At 34.7% G+C, this 17,047-nt stretch overlaps 1 protein-coding gene across 4 annotated transcripts in view; it reads left to right on the forward strand.

Annotated features, from left to right (window-relative positions):
* LOC145662692 (putative fatty acyl-CoA reductase CG5065) overlaps positions 1–17,047 on the forward strand; it is a 193,494-nt gene that overhangs the window by 135,075 nt on the left and 41,372 nt on the right. For all 4 annotated transcript variants that reach the window (XM_081728528.1, XM_081728525.1, XM_081728524.1 and 1 more), the window contains one exon: positions 11,123–11,382. In XM_081728528.1, the coding sequence (XP_081584654.1) occupies positions 11,182–11,382 (201 nt within the window). In that variant the 5' untranslated portion in view covers positions 11,123–11,181. The remainder of the gene's footprint in view (positions 1–11,122; positions 11,383–17,047) is intronic.

A 17,047-nucleotide genomic window follows, 5' to 3' on the forward strand; every position in this document is an offset into this window, starting at 1 on the left:
ATGGTTGGGTGGGGCACAGACCCCTTCAAACCTTTGATCTCGAAATATCAAAAGCGCTAATAACAGTACGTTAAACATTCCTAAAGGACATGGAGAATTGTAAGGAAATTTTGGGTAGGGACAATATAGAAAAAATAAATGAACACTTCTTTCTTATTTCCTGTAGAAAAAATGTTTTTAGGGGCAAAAGTCTCCACCGAAAATTTTAAAATTGACGACCGAAAGGCATGAAGAAGTAGACCGGAATGAACGAAATTGTGTACATATATTGTAGACGTAAAATGACAGAATATTGTGTCGCATTGTTCTGGAAAAGATGGTTGGGTGGGGTACAGACCCCTTCAAACATTTAATCACGATTTATCAAAGTGTTCATTAGTATAGTGAAAAGTACCTAAAAGGACATGGAGAATTGTAACGAAACTGTGTTTAGAGACAATACGCAAAAAAATATACGAATACGTGTTTTTAGTTTCTGCGGAAAAACTGTGGTGTGACTAAAGTCCCTCCGAAAAAAAAGTAATTATTACCGCAGAAGCGCAGGTAGTTTTCATAGGAAAATACGACACGTATTCTTTCATTTTACGTCTACAATATTTGTGGACATTTTCATTTATTACAGTATATTTCTTTCTGGGCTCGTGGAGTTGAATTTCGTATTTTTAGGAGGGTGGCCCTTTGTCACACGTTTGTTTTTCTGCACAAAATCAAAAACACGTAATCATTTCTTTTCTTTTCTTTCTTTCTTTCTTTATTTTTGCGTACTGTTCCTACACAAACTATCGTTGCAATTATGTCCAACCGTTTTTCCCAGGAAAATACGAAACATCTATTCCTTCGTTTTACGTTTATAGCATCTGTGCATATTATTATTCACTTCGGTTCACTTCTTGCCTTTCGGGACTCAAATTTCAAAATTTTGGGTGGGAGCTTTTGCCCCCTAAAACTGTCTTTCCGCTGAAAAGAAAAAAAACATGCATTCGTTCATTTCATGTGTAATATCTACCTGCTAAATTTTATCAAAATCGGAGTGTTACACTTGGGAAGTGTTACATGTGAGAACAGCAGAATTGTATGAGAAGAGTCTTTGGGAAATTATACTGTAACTCGTTACAATCCAATAAAACAATTGCCTGTGAATAATTAATTTTTAAATTTTGTTACGCAGAAATAAATTGCCTTCTTGCAAATTTTAATATTATATTTCTGAGTAGTGTTTTACTTCATAATAAAACGTTCCTTTTGCGAAAAAAAGAAAAGGTTTGTATTTAGCTTTACGTTCCATGGTTTTGCCGGGTCGGCTAAGGAAGACTTGAATTTACTGATTATAGTGGAACCCGAACCACTTTGGTTACTCAATGCTCTCCCACCAGGAATCGAACCTTGAACCTCATACGCCAAAGGCATGCGTGCTTGCCACTAGACCAGCGGGGAGGGATAAAACAAACAAATATTGGAATATGTAAATTAAATTCACAACCAGACGTGGCTAGTGAGGGAAGTCGTAAACCAAAGCGTTCCAGACAAGTCACACGAACACGAAGTACATACTGCAGCAGTTGGGATTGGCGATTTTTGACAGGGAGAATGAGAAAGTCCGATTTCTATGGAATGGTGGACGGATTTGTTTTCCTTCTCTCTGACAAGGGCCAGAAGGGATGGATTACTTACAGCAAATCGTACCAGAAGAAACTGAAGAATTCCTAATTTATTTTGATCAACATTACGTATCAGGTAGTCTCTGGAGTATGCGACTTTCATCTTATGGTGATCTTACGATTCGATTTCTTTGCTAGCCTCTTTCGTTTCCTCGCAACATACCCGTTCATATAGCAACATTACAGAAAGAGACACGAACGAGTAAATTGACAGAAGCTTCGAATTTGAAATTCCAAAAGGTTGAACCTGTTCATCCTTCCTTGTGGATGGACATTGCAAAAGGATGAGGCCATGGTTTCAACTGTATCGAACAAGAGTAGCGAGATGAATTACCGAAGAAGAGAGTAAAATGGAAGACGATTAACCTTCAAAGGCGCTTGTTCAACTTAGTCATAGATTATTCTCAAGGAAACACCATACTCGTTCAATATCTGATTGGAATTGATTACTGCATAAGGCTGTAACTTTAGGGTATAATGTGTACAATAAGGTTCGTAGAGCGATTAACTTATTGGTTCGTAAAGTAACGTTCTTTTTATTAGAGAACGTTACGTTGTTTTTCAGTATTTGTAGTGTATGATATCAATTGCTTAATTATATACATTTATATTACGCATAAAGTTGTGAAATATGTATCAGACTTAATGTGGCTGGCTTGTTAGATGTTTTTTTTTTTTTTTTCTGAAACTGTGTAATACCATATGATAATTTGACTTTTTCTTTTTTGGTATCGTAACCGACGTTGTTATATAGTCAGAGTTACCATATGTCAGGTTTTTACCGGGACAGTCCCGGTTTGAAAGCTCTTGAAATGAAATGAAATCTTTGCATTTTACATCCCACGATTAAGGAGATAGGAGTAGGATAGAGAAAACGGTGATTGTGAGAATGAATGAAATGGTGGAATGAAGAAAGTGAGAGAAAACGAGAGAACTCCGTGTTTATCCATGCACGCAGCGTCTGACTACCACAAAGCCCATTTGACGCAAGATGGGATAAAACCAGGGATCCCATGAACCAGATGTGAGTGTTTCTACCACTGAACCACCGTGACAGTGGCGGCGATTGGACGTTAAAAGTGGGGGGGGGGGGCAAGATATGATCTGAATATTTGTATATCAATGTTAGTTTTCCTGGTTGTTTCTAACACTTTGTTTGACGAAAGGTTGTATAACTAATAGGATACTATATTTTTCAGTTAAAATACCGTATATCGTGTTTCATATTTAAGTAAATTGACAAGAGCAACGCACATTAGGTACTAATCCTTGACAGGGGCGGATCCAGGACCGACTTCGGGGGGAGGGACGGTGGGTTGTCATACTGCTACTTTTAAGGGCTCCAAACTTTAGGATGGGTTTTATTTATATATATAAAATAAGAAAGTTTCCTGTTCTGGGGGGGACGATCGCCCCGATCGCCCCCCCTGGATCCGCATCTGACCCTTGATTCCTTGCTCATGAACATCATAAAATTGTCTGCAAAATTGTGTGATCAGATTATTTAATAACATATTTGTAAAACAAATAAATGGAAAGGATATTATTAATCATATTAATGAATAATGAGGCTTGTTTTGCAGAAGTTATATTGAAACTGGGAATTAATGAACAACTTACATTTTTAATTCCACACTTGCCATTAAATGTATGTCATTACTTTTAGAAAATGAAAGACAGTAAATACTACAAGCATATGCTACGACGCAATTGTAATATTAATTCCTTTGAATTGCAATTGAAACGCAATTCCTGTAGCTGTCTTAACTCCATGGGAAGACAAATAACCAATACCCACTTAGGCAACGACAAATATTATATGATACCATTTTTCTATAAACCAGTAATATATGCAACAACTTTACATTTCCAAATTAAACTATATACATTAACTATTTTAAATTATGGCTTTTAAAAGGTAAATTATTGAATTTTAGTCAATCAGCTACAGCATCATCTCTATTTATCCTAGGATCATGGTCAGTACTTCATTCTCTTTAGAATAAAACAACCTTTCAAACGGTTCCATTTAAGTTTTCCTATCATGTCACTAAGGCGGGAAATTTTGAGGGAAATATGGATTTTTTTCTGTTTTTTCTCAAACTTTGATCCCCTCTGGACCCCCTATGTTAACGCACAGATCTCAAAATCAACTGAAAAATTCGAAGGGGTGTACTAAATCTGTATAAAAAATTTCAAGCTTCTATCTTGAAAACTAAGTGCGGGAAAATGTTTACCAATGAGCTAAGAACATTCCCACAATGTCCCAGATGACCCGGATGTAATATAAAATTTTCCTGAGACATCCCTATTTATCCTAGGATCATTGTTCGTACATCATTCCCTTCAGAATAGAACATACTTTCAAACGGTAGCACTCACATGTCTCCATGTACCAGATGTGGGAAAATCATGAAAAATCGATTATTTGTTTGAAAAATATTCCTTCTTTGTACTTTTTTGGCCCCTCTGTAACCCTCTGTTTTAACGCAGAGATCTGAAACAAATCTGAAAAATACTAAAGGGTGTACTAAATGTGTGTGCAAAATTTCAATTTTCGAGGTGCAAAAGTAAGTCCGCCAAAAATAATATCTCTACAATACTACAGATTCTCGTATAAAAAAGGATCTCAGGTAAAAAATCCCTGAGACATCCCTATTTATACTAGCATCATGGTTCGTACATCATTCTTTTTAGAATAGAACAGCCTTTCAAACGGTACCACTTACATGTCTCCATCATGTAACTGAGGAGGGAAAATCGCGAAAAAAGGGATGTTTGTTAAAAATATTTTTTTTTTTTATCTTTTTGCCCCTCTGGACCCCCTGTTTTAACGCAGAAATCTGAAAAGAATGTGGAAAATATTAAGGGGTGCACTGAATGTGTGTGCAAAATTTCAATCTTCTAGGTGCAAAAGTAAACCCTGCAAAAAGTAATAAAAAAAGTCATAACAAAAAATATTTTTTAAGTTATGACGTCATCACACTACATCTCGACGCAGAAAGGCGTGAAAGGATATGTAACGTGTTTTACAATGCCTCCAGGCTTGAGAAAAAACGGAAGTAAAAAGCTTTTTTGGTACTTTTTAAGTCGAATAATGAAGATTCAAGCCTATCACAGAAAAATAGATGATATAATTTAAAAGAGTTAAGTGGTCACTTCAAAAAAGTGGGGGGCAACTGCCCCCTCTTGCCCCCCCCCCTAATCGCCGCCCATGCACCGTGACCTCCATCAAGACTCTTATCCCGGTGTTTTGCCAGTTTACATTTTGTCCCGGTTCTCAGTCGTGAGAATATGTTCACCTTTTTTTGTATGCCTTATCCTCATTGCGGTATTCTAGATTACGTCTGTTTTACATAGTTTTCACATTAAAAGCTAAATATGTAACCTTAGTTTATAGTACATTTAAATATTGTAGAGCATTGCATACCACGGAGTACAGTTACATACATGCATATATATATATATATATATATATATATATATATATATATATATATATATATAAAACTGCGTTTCACCCTTTCCCTCATGTGGGTCGGATTCCATGTTAATCAGTAGGTTCACGTCTCATATAGCCTCGCTGCTGAAAAGGGACATTAAACTCAAAATCCACTCATCACCCTTTCCCCGGAGGTTATGATTCATTGAAGCGTCATAATCAGTGCTATTGGCTGGTCTCTCTGTCTCTCTCTCGCTCTCTCTCTCCCTCTTCATAACAGTTTTACTTAGTGGACGCTCAATACACGGAACATGGATGTAAGAAAATAACAGGAATTAACGACCTGTGGAAAGAGTGGTAAAATGAACTGGACATCCCTGATTGTGAGATAAAATCAATGTAAAATTCCTTCTGTGAGCCAGAAACACTGGGCGCTAAGTCTACGGGCGCTACATGCACGGAACCTTTTTGCCAGTGAGGTAAATTGGATGATCAGGTGTATTCAAATACTCCCCATGCATTGGAAGAGCTACACTAGAACATTGAAAACGCTATTGGTGCTATCCCTCAGGCAGAACTTCTACACATGTCTCACATTTTGATAAATCGAGCACAGTTCTACATCGATGTCAACGGAGGCAATAATATCCAGTATCTTCTGAAGGGACAGTTCTTCTGTTCATTATCAAGAATAGATTTAGTATCAGAATTAAACATTTTCCAGTCAATTTTATTTTGGTCATTGTGTAATAGTTACATTTTCCAGTGATGTCCCTTAGCTAAGATGGTATGTAAATTTTGCAAATACTTGAAGGAAGGGCTGATATATATATATATACATATATATATATATATATATATATATATATATATATATATATATATATATATATATATATATATATATATATATATATATATATATATATATATATATATATATATATATATATATATATATATATATATATATGTGTGTGTGTGTGTGTGTGTATGTATGACAAATCTCGCCCAGGACGGTCAACAATATCATCTGGAGAGGATGTTGCTGTGCTGATTGAGGAGTGCTGAGTAATCGCAATGCGGCAAGTAGCCAAAGAAGTAACATTTCTGTATGACGCTTCCATTAAGTAATGCATGAGATGTTGGGCTACAGGAAAGAACGTGTTCAACATGAGTGCCGAAATTACTCTCCGAAGACCAAAAAGCCACTCGAATTTTCATGGCTATGACCTATCTGCAGTGTTATTATTGAATTCTTGAAACGCATCATCACGAGTGATAAGACAGTGTTTCACTTCACAACTCCAAGCAGTTGCCACTCCTCACTCACATGGAAACTTCCTTCTCCAAGAAGTTGAAGAACACTGCATCCCAGCGCAAGATCATGGTTACAATCTTCTGGAAGCATAGAGGTACACTGCTTATCGATTTTTTGGAACGGGACGAAACTATGAATGCCAACAGGCATTGCCACACCTTCCCCACATTACTCAATGCTAATTAAAGGAAGCGACAGGGAGTACTACGATTGGACAGTATCATTTCTTTTGCATGTCAATGCTCGTCTACACGTGAGACATCACCAAGAACAGGCTGCGACATTGCGGCTGGGACATATCCTACAGTGCCGCCCTGGCGACTTGCATTTGTTTGCTACTGGAAGCGCCACCTTACAGGAACACACCCGCAAACTGAACAGGAAGTGTGTTAAGTAAAATGGCTCAATAACTGTTTTTCCCAGTTTTTTCATGATGGAATCTTTGCATTGCCAGAGCGATGGGATACTTGCCTTGACCGTCAAGGTGCTTATGTGGATCATTAAGGAATATAACATCCTCCATGGTAAAAGATGTACTTTATTCTAATATACTATAATCTTGTTCGAGTATGAAAGTTTCAAAGAAACCAACTAGTAACATTTAATTCTACTTTCAGTTTCAAATAAATGAGTTATAGGTAAAGAAGAACTGAACAGATATGTCTCTCTTAATTTTCATAATTTCCTTATTTCCGTTTTCTTTGATACATTTACTTTTCCAAGTTTCTTTCGGAAATTTAAACAAAAATATAATTCTCTCTTTCATTGTTACAGTTATACCTCAGTGCAAAGCATGACTTACTTTGTCTCATATGTAGCTCATGTTTTTGGAAAATAATGCTGGAAGTACTGACATAAATATTTCATGGTTGACCCATCCATTGGCATTTCTTGATTTTCCTTTTACTTGTGTTAAGACCTACATTTGTGCCAAATTTCAAGTTTTTACTTTTACAGAAAGTACGATAAGATTCGGAACAAAGCACGTGGTATCGGTGAGTGAGTGGATCAAAACCAAAATATATTGTTTGTATGGCCTTCTCCCTAAACGATTTGAGGGGGCACGGTGGCTCAGTGGTAGAGCGTTCATCTCCGGTGCTTGGGGTTCCTGGTTCGATTCTAGCTCGCGCCGTGTGGACTTTGTGGTGGCCAAACACCGTGCTTGTGGGTTTTCTCGGGGTTCTCCCGTTTCCTCCCACATTCTTCATTCCACCATTTCATTCATTTCTTATCATCGTCTCCTTTAGCCTAAGCGGCATAATCGAAGGACGTGAAACTTAAATTTCATTTCCCTAAACGATTTGAGACTAAAGTTTAAAATTTGTACTAGACCATGACCTGATAGTATAACTTGGCAACTTATTTAATTTTCATTTTTTGCTAGCTTTGAGATGAGAAGGTACGAAAATGTCAAGTACATTTTGTAAAAGGACACACGATCTTGCAGCAGGTCTGTTTCTGCTCGAAGGCGAGTTTGCGAAAACTGCTTGGTTTACCTTCCATGCATCTAGAAGTTAATTTCCTGATTTTATATACATATATATATATATATAAAGGGAAGTAGTAATAAGATGAACAATATCTTTTCCCCCTAGTTTTTCCAATGGTTGGTGCACTAATTCAAACAACCTTAAGTTGGAATTACGAACTTTTACCGATTTTTATCAAGCAAAGAAATTAGAATTTGTTAGTCATTATTACATTAATTGATTGATTATGGGATCTAATTAAAATATCAGTACCGAGAATATTTGTCCCAGTCATGTAAAGGTCAAAGGGTGACACATGTTACTCATAAAAGAAGCTCCAACATAAATACTGCTGTTACACTAAGTTTTATCTATGATTTACATGGAACGGGACGTACGCGAGAGGTTATTGTAGTAATAAGACTTTTTTTTTTTTTTAGAAGTCTACAGATAGACATACATCAATATTCATGAACATTCTTTTTCTGTTGAGATGAAAGAATAATGTTTGCGGAATTTTACGTTTGTGTGAAACCTTCTAAGCACTGACTCATGACTATGCGTTGACAAATATGAAGCAGGTACATACTTTAGACTATTGATGTAGAAAATAAATTATTGATAGAATCTAACACAAGTTGATCAATCAAGTATGGTCTCAGCCCCAGTACTATGTCCTTCTCTTCGTAAGTTTGCGTTGCAACTATTCCCGACTTCGGAAAGCGGAGGAGTTTTAATTTCATGACTTGAGTTGAGGTCATGGACTTCTTGTATTCGTGGTGAAATTATAAGGACATGTACAAAATGATTGTCTCATCTATAACTGTCTTCTTGTAAAAATATAATTTGAGAATGATTTTGCAGGGTACTTTTAATACTGATACTATGTGTATAATCGGGAAATGTATATTTGTGGTAAATTTCATAGGAAAAGAATTATAAATACGAAAATTAGAATGAGTAGAATAAAATGTTGCTAAATGAACAAGAAAATTTTATTTTCGTTTTATTCTTATTTACTGCTCTTTTGACATGAAATTTGCAACATACATGTCTTTGCAGATTATACACACACTAACATTATAAGAAATACCGGGCGAATTCGTTATCAAATTATATTCCTACAATAACATATTTATAGACATGCGACAATAATTTTGGACATGCGTTTACCTATGAATCTACTGCTTTTTTTTTTTATCATATTTGTTAGTGTATGCATTTACACGATGATTTTTGCAAGGTAGCTGATTTCAGTACTTGGAAACAATTTCAAAGACAGAATTACATAGCAGTTTTTCAAATAAAGAATTTATTAATAAATCACAATTCACTTTTGAAATATTTAACATTTTACTGTTCTTTGAAAGTCATTTGAAGAGTAATGAACTAAAAATACATTTACAGAGGAAAATTTAATTAAGTTGAACAGCGTTCGTGACAATACAATGCTCGGAAACATCACTTTTAAACCAGACGAAAGGGTTTTAAAAGTTCTATAATAAACACAATAAAACAAAATAGAAAATAATGTCCTGGTAATGATAATAAAGTGAATAGGTAAAATCTAGAAAGAAAAGCCTCAGAGAGCATTTAACTATTTCAATTGTACGAATAAAAGCGAGAATACGGCCTCTATAAAACTAGCGTTATAGCCCAAAATCTGATCCAGATTGTTAAGCTGTGTGCTGTTAACCAACTATTCACTGCAACACCTTGAATTATTTGGACTAAGCATGTAGGTGACATTTGCGACAGAATTTATTGCAGTACTAGGTATAATATTAATTTACTGTTTTAATTAGATTTTGAATATCCCCGTTCAGAATGGGCGTATTTCATTAGAATTTCGATTTTACGTAGGCCTATAGGGCCAATTTCCATTTATTTCTTTTCTAGTGAAATATGCCCATAATAACGAATGGAGAAATTGAAAATGATTAATTAAGTAGACGTAAATGAAATTATATTAGCAAACATGGATATTTCTACAATAACGATACGCAATGGCGTATTCACGATTTTGTTTCGGGGGGGGGGGGCTTTGCCTGAAAATGTGAAAATTCTGCAAGATATTTCATATACTTTACTATAGTAAGATTTCGGAGGGGGGCTTAAGCCCGGAAGGGCCCCCTAAATACGCCACTGACGATATGCTTCGGATTTCAGTAAAATATTTGTCAAATCTTAGTTCAGAAACAAATATGTACATTACTGTAAGAACTTCAATAAACATACGGTTGTGCTTGTATGGGAATATTATTGTAGTTGAGTTTCCATTATGTAATTTAATAACATTCATTGCCAAACGTACAAATTGACCGTACATGCATATAACTAAAGCTTGAATTCCAACTATACATTGTATAATGGAACATTTAAGCATGACTGCAAATTAAAATTGCGTTTACAGTGCTGCTAATAATTTTTAATCTTACAACTGACCATAATAGCCAGTTAACCTAAACGGTTTTGCTTTTTCAAGCGTGTATTTAATACGTAGGCAATCAGTATATATTCCGATGTAAAATAATAATGGCAAAGTAAGAAAAGAAATTTTAATTTCTGAATTTTTTTTTTCGATTATTTAACAATTAATACGAGAATTTGTGTAAAGTGCAGCATGGCAATCCTATTTTTAAGAGGATAGCAATTGCATCAGTTCAGTTCTTGTCTTGTGTGAGTACTTTTTGTGTGTTTTATCTTTATGTAACAGATTATGAAGGCTTATTAACAGGGTCTCCGAACCGCGGATTGGGACCTGAACACAGTGCACTTCGCGATAGAGTTGCCTGCGAGACAAAGAGTTGAGACTTTCATCTCGATAAGATGTCGTGAAAGTGTCTCCCTGTCAGAAAGTATATCTACAAATATTTCTTTTAGAAGAGCTGTCTCCGCTAGTATCTCGCTATGAAAACTGTCTCATCCCATGGCAACCCTACTTACTGGGTACACAGAATGACATTCAAGATCAATCTTTTCACAGTATAAGCCGTTTCCCACTATAATATTTGGCCTCCAAGAGAGTAGATTACAGAATTACTACCGGTACTTTTCTAGCGTGTGTGTACTTTAACTATCGAATTTCCAAATAATTCTTACAAGTTACAGAAATAGCTTCATAAGCGTTCCTAACATTTCGTGTTCTGTATTTCTTTTTGTTTGTAAATAAAATATTTTAAAATTCAGTTTTGTACAATCTAAAGATGAATTTAATTTCTTTCTTTACTAGATTTCTTCAATGTGGCACCTGTCTCTGTTGGAAACTTGAGAGCACCGAAGTCTGATAAGATGGCGGCCGACACAAGTCCTGTGGTTGGCTTCTTCCGAGGACGTTCTGTGCTGGTGACAGGCGCCACTGGTTTTATTGGGAAGGCTTTGGTAGAAAAGCTTCTGCGAACCTGCCCAGATATTAAAACTATTTACTTATTAGTTCGTCCTAAAAGAGGGTTGAATGTGGAGACGAGGCATAAGGAACTTCTTAAGAATCCAGTAAGTAGTTGGTCTACTCATCAAAAGTTAAGAAAAATTATAGTGTATTGCAAACCTTTTTCTTCTATAGTAATATTCATAATATTTTTAGAAGTCAGTCAGTTTCTGTACTATGAATATGGTACAGAGGTAGTCCATGGTTTATTGTGTAGCGTAGATTCATGAACAAAAAACAGCAGTAGTAGGTTCATGCGTTCCCGATGAAAAAGGTGAAACTTTAGATGACAACTAAGTTTGGAGAGAATGTTCTTGCAGTAAATTATTATTGATGTTTCTTCGCGCATTGATTTGGATTTTCGCGTAAAGTGAGACGTTGTAATATGTGTAACAACTCAATGGAAACAAACGGAAGTTGACAATAGCATTACCGCAAGAAAGACATTTAACTAATTTGTTACTTATAATGAATAAATTAGCGATGTATTCAACTGAACTTCTGCGTCTATGGACAGTGCAAACAACAATTTTTAAGGCATGCTATTTATAGTTTCTCATTTCATGTTTACTTTTAATCAATATCTTTAAATAATAATGATTAAAATTAAGAAGACATTGTTCTCAGATATAATTTCAAAATTCCAAAGATGTTTACCCCTTTGTTATTAGTTTTTTTTTAAATTTATTTTCACAATCCTGTCCATGTACCGCTTCTTTATTGTCAAAAATAAGGGTAGAGTTGCATTTACAATCTTCTTACGTTAGGCAAGACTCGTTTTCTGAAGTTAGTGTGAATGTAGTTCAGTTCACTATCCTTTACGTCTTTACATTCTTCATCAAACCAGTTTGTTTTTCTTTCCTTTATTATATCCTATACCAGGGACAGTGGTGTATTTAGGATCTTGTTTCAGGGGGAGAGGCTATACACAACACGTGAATAAACGCTATATTATTTCCTTTTGGGTGCCGATAAATTTTAATGAAGTTTTTCATCAAATTAATTTTGAGGGGAGGGCTTGAGCTCGATAGCTAACCCCTAAATAAGCCACTGACCAGAGACTATCATATTTGAGATGTTTGAGTAGCTTCGTCTGTTTGAGCTGATAAGTGTTGTTTCATCAGTTCTTCGAGCAACAGCAATGCAACACATGTAAGGTGGCTTTATCACATGCCAAGGAGTTGCTAACTATCTGTTAAATGTTCCTATTTAATAACTGTCCCTAATGAACAGACTTCTGTTATTGACTATATATTTACTCCATAACACCTAATATATAATCACTCCATACCTATCGTTTTTTCTAATACATAATCGGAATATTCTACTTATTCTTTTCTAAACTTATATATATATATATATATATATATATATATATATATATATATAAAATAATGTGTGTGTGTGTGTAAAACTTATAAGTATATACAAGGTGTTTCAAAACAACACCGACAACGTTTGGGAGATGATTACTGATACCAAAATAAGACAAAAAGTATAGATCAACTTGGGTGCACAAATGCTTCCTTTCGGAGATATAGGCTGCCGAAAACATGAAAAAATGAACTTTAGTATGACGCTAATCATACGTCAAAACGACTCTGCATAAGACCTACTATTTCTTTCGTCTACTTTTGTTTTCTTTCGAAATACCTAGTTTTGAATAAATCTTTGACCCATCGCCTATGCTGATAGCTTAGAGCTATCCTCTATAGATGCTTCTCACATACGCTAAATGCGGTTGCATACTGATCTTATTCCTATATTGATTTTATTCCTAAAACCTCTGTTTCTCTAAATCACCAATGATCCATTCACCTTTGCTGCCATTTTGATCAACTTCCTGAGGCTTTAGGCTCAAAATAACAGTACCTCTAGATAGAGCTTGAGGAATACTTCCTATTTACACCTTAATCAACGTCTACCTTCTGGAGGCCTTGGCAATGGAACTGTAAATGAATCCCCTTTCCCTGGTTGACCATTTAGTACTTTACACTTGACGTATAACAAGTGAAGGGTGGACCCATACGGGACAGGTCTAATGGATCCACAGGCTGTATGAAAGTAAATGGTCACAGTTTCTTTCCGGCACATAATGGGGGTGAGTAGTCAGAAACTTGAATTTAACACTCAATACTACAACTTGAAGATTTAACATTAAATATTTTTATTGTTTTCCAGTAGATATATTACCAGTAATTTTTGTATGTAAATACAAAAATAATTTCTCAAATTGTTTTACAAACCTAAAGTAATTCAATTTTACATGTTACCATTTTATTATTTTCTGTTTCAAATAAAATCTTGATTCCAAAAAAATCATTCCTAATCTAGTATGAAAAGAATAATTCAAATATTATTTCAAGAGAAACAAAATTGAACTATTCAATTTTATACATATTCTGGATGTATCTGGAAAATTATCATCTTCCATATCGTCCACCTGGAACTATGCTGTGGATCACCGATGATACACAATTTTTTACATTGAAAATAAATCTGAAAATTGTATAACATACTACATGTTACTGCCAATCTTTCAGTTAGGATAATTTTAGAAGTAGTAGTAACAATGTACAATAATAATAATAATAATAATAATAATAATAATAATAATAATAATAATACTTACATTTGATAGCATCATTTTCTTTAAAAATAAGTTTCTGCAGCAGCCTGGGCTCTCTCCTCTCCTTAAAACTTACCATACTCATTGGCATAATAAATTGAATAATGTCGCTTGACATTACTTCTTTGAGCAACTTCTTAATGTTTTCGACATACATGCGAAGTGCAAACACTGACATTACTTTGCAGACTCTTTCATAACTTTGGCTACTTGCATGAGCAAATAGACTCACTTGTGTTTTTGCAGACGAGCAGAAATCTGATGGAGGATGTCCTATACCTTCTTCAGCTGCTTTTCTCATCTTGTTCTGGATATTTTCGTTTCCCTCAGCATTGACCTTTTTATCACATTCCTTCTCTGCTTCCTGGAAAATTTGGAGAACTTAGAATCTTTTACGAATCCTACTTTGAGATTCGTGTTTGCCTTTTGGGTTCAGAGGCTCATCATAGTATGTCATTCCGTTCGGAAAATCCAGAAAAGGTAGTTTAATATTCGGGATATGTTCTTTGTAGATGATTATCTCGTACATCTCAATCGATTTTGACTGTTCTTCATAAATAAATGTTTTATTAATAGCCCTACAATCCGAGATAGGTCATTTCCCATAGAAAAAAAAAAATCCAAAATCCACATGATATAGTTTACTCTTGAGGTGAATCTCTTTTCGGATGATTTTCTAAACAATGGCTCATACGATTTTGTTCATATTTCACAAATAAATGTTTCATAGGTAATCCTATAGTACGGAATGTCATTTCTTACGAAAAAAGTCCACAAAAGGGATGTTATACGCCCCACAAATAGGGAAATAAATTTCACGTACCTATGCTTCTTTTTATTTAAATCCTAATTAATTCCAATGCCTAATTCAGTAATCTGGCATCTTCCTCTCTTGAGTATTTAAATCGAGTCTTCAGTGATGGTTTTTCACATTGGTTAACAAACTTAACTTTTTAAAGACACTGCTGAAATATTATCACAAAATACACTCGTAAACTGTTGCCAATAATATACGTATTTCGTCGCACATGTATACAGAGATTCAATTCTCCTTCATAGATCAGAGTTACCAGTCACTATATTAGAACAATGATTGTGAAAAATTGCTAAAATGTTTTCGATAAGAATGAAAATTATGTATTCTCGACACTACAATAGTTATTTATTCATTGTGGTGTTGCCCAGCTTAATGATATAATTATATTCTTTATCGATCAATCTCTGATCAAGGTTTAGTTTTGTCTCCATAGTCCTAATGTAGTATTATTCATAAGTGAGATTTTAGATTTGCGAGGAAGTCTTATGGAGCAATTTAACCCCATCTATAATGTGCTTGGATGAAAACAAATAGTTCGATAATTCTGATATTTCTGATCCGGAACCTTGGGGCCTCACGTGCTCTTTAATTCTTGTTGAAATATTCGTTTTTGTCTCTTCGACACAAGTTTGTTTACATTGACAAATTGCTAGATACATACCTGAAGAGCTTAATTATCTACGTAATAATTTCTGTATCCCGTAAAGTTACTTTATAATTTCATCGATGATTTTAGCGCTAATCTGAAGCCATATTTGATGGCAACTTTCCGAAATTTGTGTGAAAGTTTAGGCCACAAAAGGGAAAGAAATCCAAATTGCTGAATTATCGTGATCCTCCACAATAACTTTGACTTTATATAAATTTGTAAAGCTTTGAAATTTCATTATTCTAACGTAACCTGGAGTATCCATTCAGGAATATGGAAATCTACGAAATTACAAAAAATATCCTTCAACTATGCTTACAAACAAATTAATTTCTATTTGAAAGCAAATATTACAAACAAATCGATGGTTTGGTGATGGACTGCCACCGTTACTTGCGAATATAGTCATGAATTATTTTGAAACAAAGCTACTCAAACGAAAAATCTTTAACATGTAAGATATTATAGGTTTGTAGATGATACATTACTGGTTTACAGGAAGGATAAGATTTGGAAACATTACTAGAGGAATCAAATAAAATACAAATCAAAATAAAATTCACAACGGAACTGTGAAAAATAACCAAATATTTTTTAGATATTATCATTTGTAGGAAAGAAAATAAATTCCATACTTGCATTTTCAAGAAACCTAGCTTCTCGAACGTTTATATCCACAACAAATAAGCTCACCAGCTTAACATCAAAGCGAATATGTGACTTAACCTTTCCTAAGGTATACAGATTTAGTGTCATCAGGAGAAAAATAGAACAACAGTTAAAATCTGTTCACAACCTAGGTGTATTAATGTAACAAATTTATAAAAACTAAACAAAAATATAGTAAAGGATCACGATAATTCAGCAAAACGGATTGCACTCCCTTTGTGGCCTAGACTTTTGTACAGATTTCTGAAAGTTGCCAGCAAATATGGTTTTGAGCTAGCGCTAAAGTTACCGATGAAATCTAAAAGTAACTTTACGGAATACAGAAATTATTACGTAGATAATCTCAGTTGTTCAGACTCGTATCTGGCAATTTTGTCAATGTAAACAGACTTTAATTCTTGTTGAAACATTTGTTTGTCATTCTGATATAAGAACATGAGACACACCAAGGCTTCAGATTGGGGGGAGGGGGAAGTATTAGAATTATCAAAGTAACTGTCTTCAGCCAAATGGGTCATAAATGAGGCTAAATTACTTCATAAGACTTCCTGGCAAATGTGAAACCCCACTTATTAATCATACTACATTAGGACTATGGAGACGAAACTAAACCTTGATCAGGGATCGCTTGATAAAGGTTGGAGTTATATCATTGTGTTGGGCAACACCTCAATAAATAATTATAGTGGTATCATACAAATTTTCATTCTTACAGAAAACTTTTTAGGAATTTTTCAAAATCATTGTTCTAATATAGTGACTGGCAACTCTGATCTATGAAGGAGAATTGGATCTCTGTATGAATGTGCAACGAAGTACGTTTATTATTGACAACAGTTTACGGGTTTGTTTTAACTGTGATAATATTTCAGCAGTATCTTTAAGAAGTTATGTTTGTCAACCAATGTGGAAAACCATCATGTGAAGACTCGATTTTAACACTCGAAGATGATGCCAGATTACCGA

Source organism: Thermobia domestica, chromosome 10 (genome assembly GCF_964235325.1).
Source record: "Thermobia domestica chromosome 10, izTheDome1.hap1.1, whole genome shotgun sequence".
Lineage (NCBI taxonomy): Eukaryota > Metazoa > Arthropoda > Insecta > Zygentoma > Lepismatidae > Thermobia > Thermobia domestica.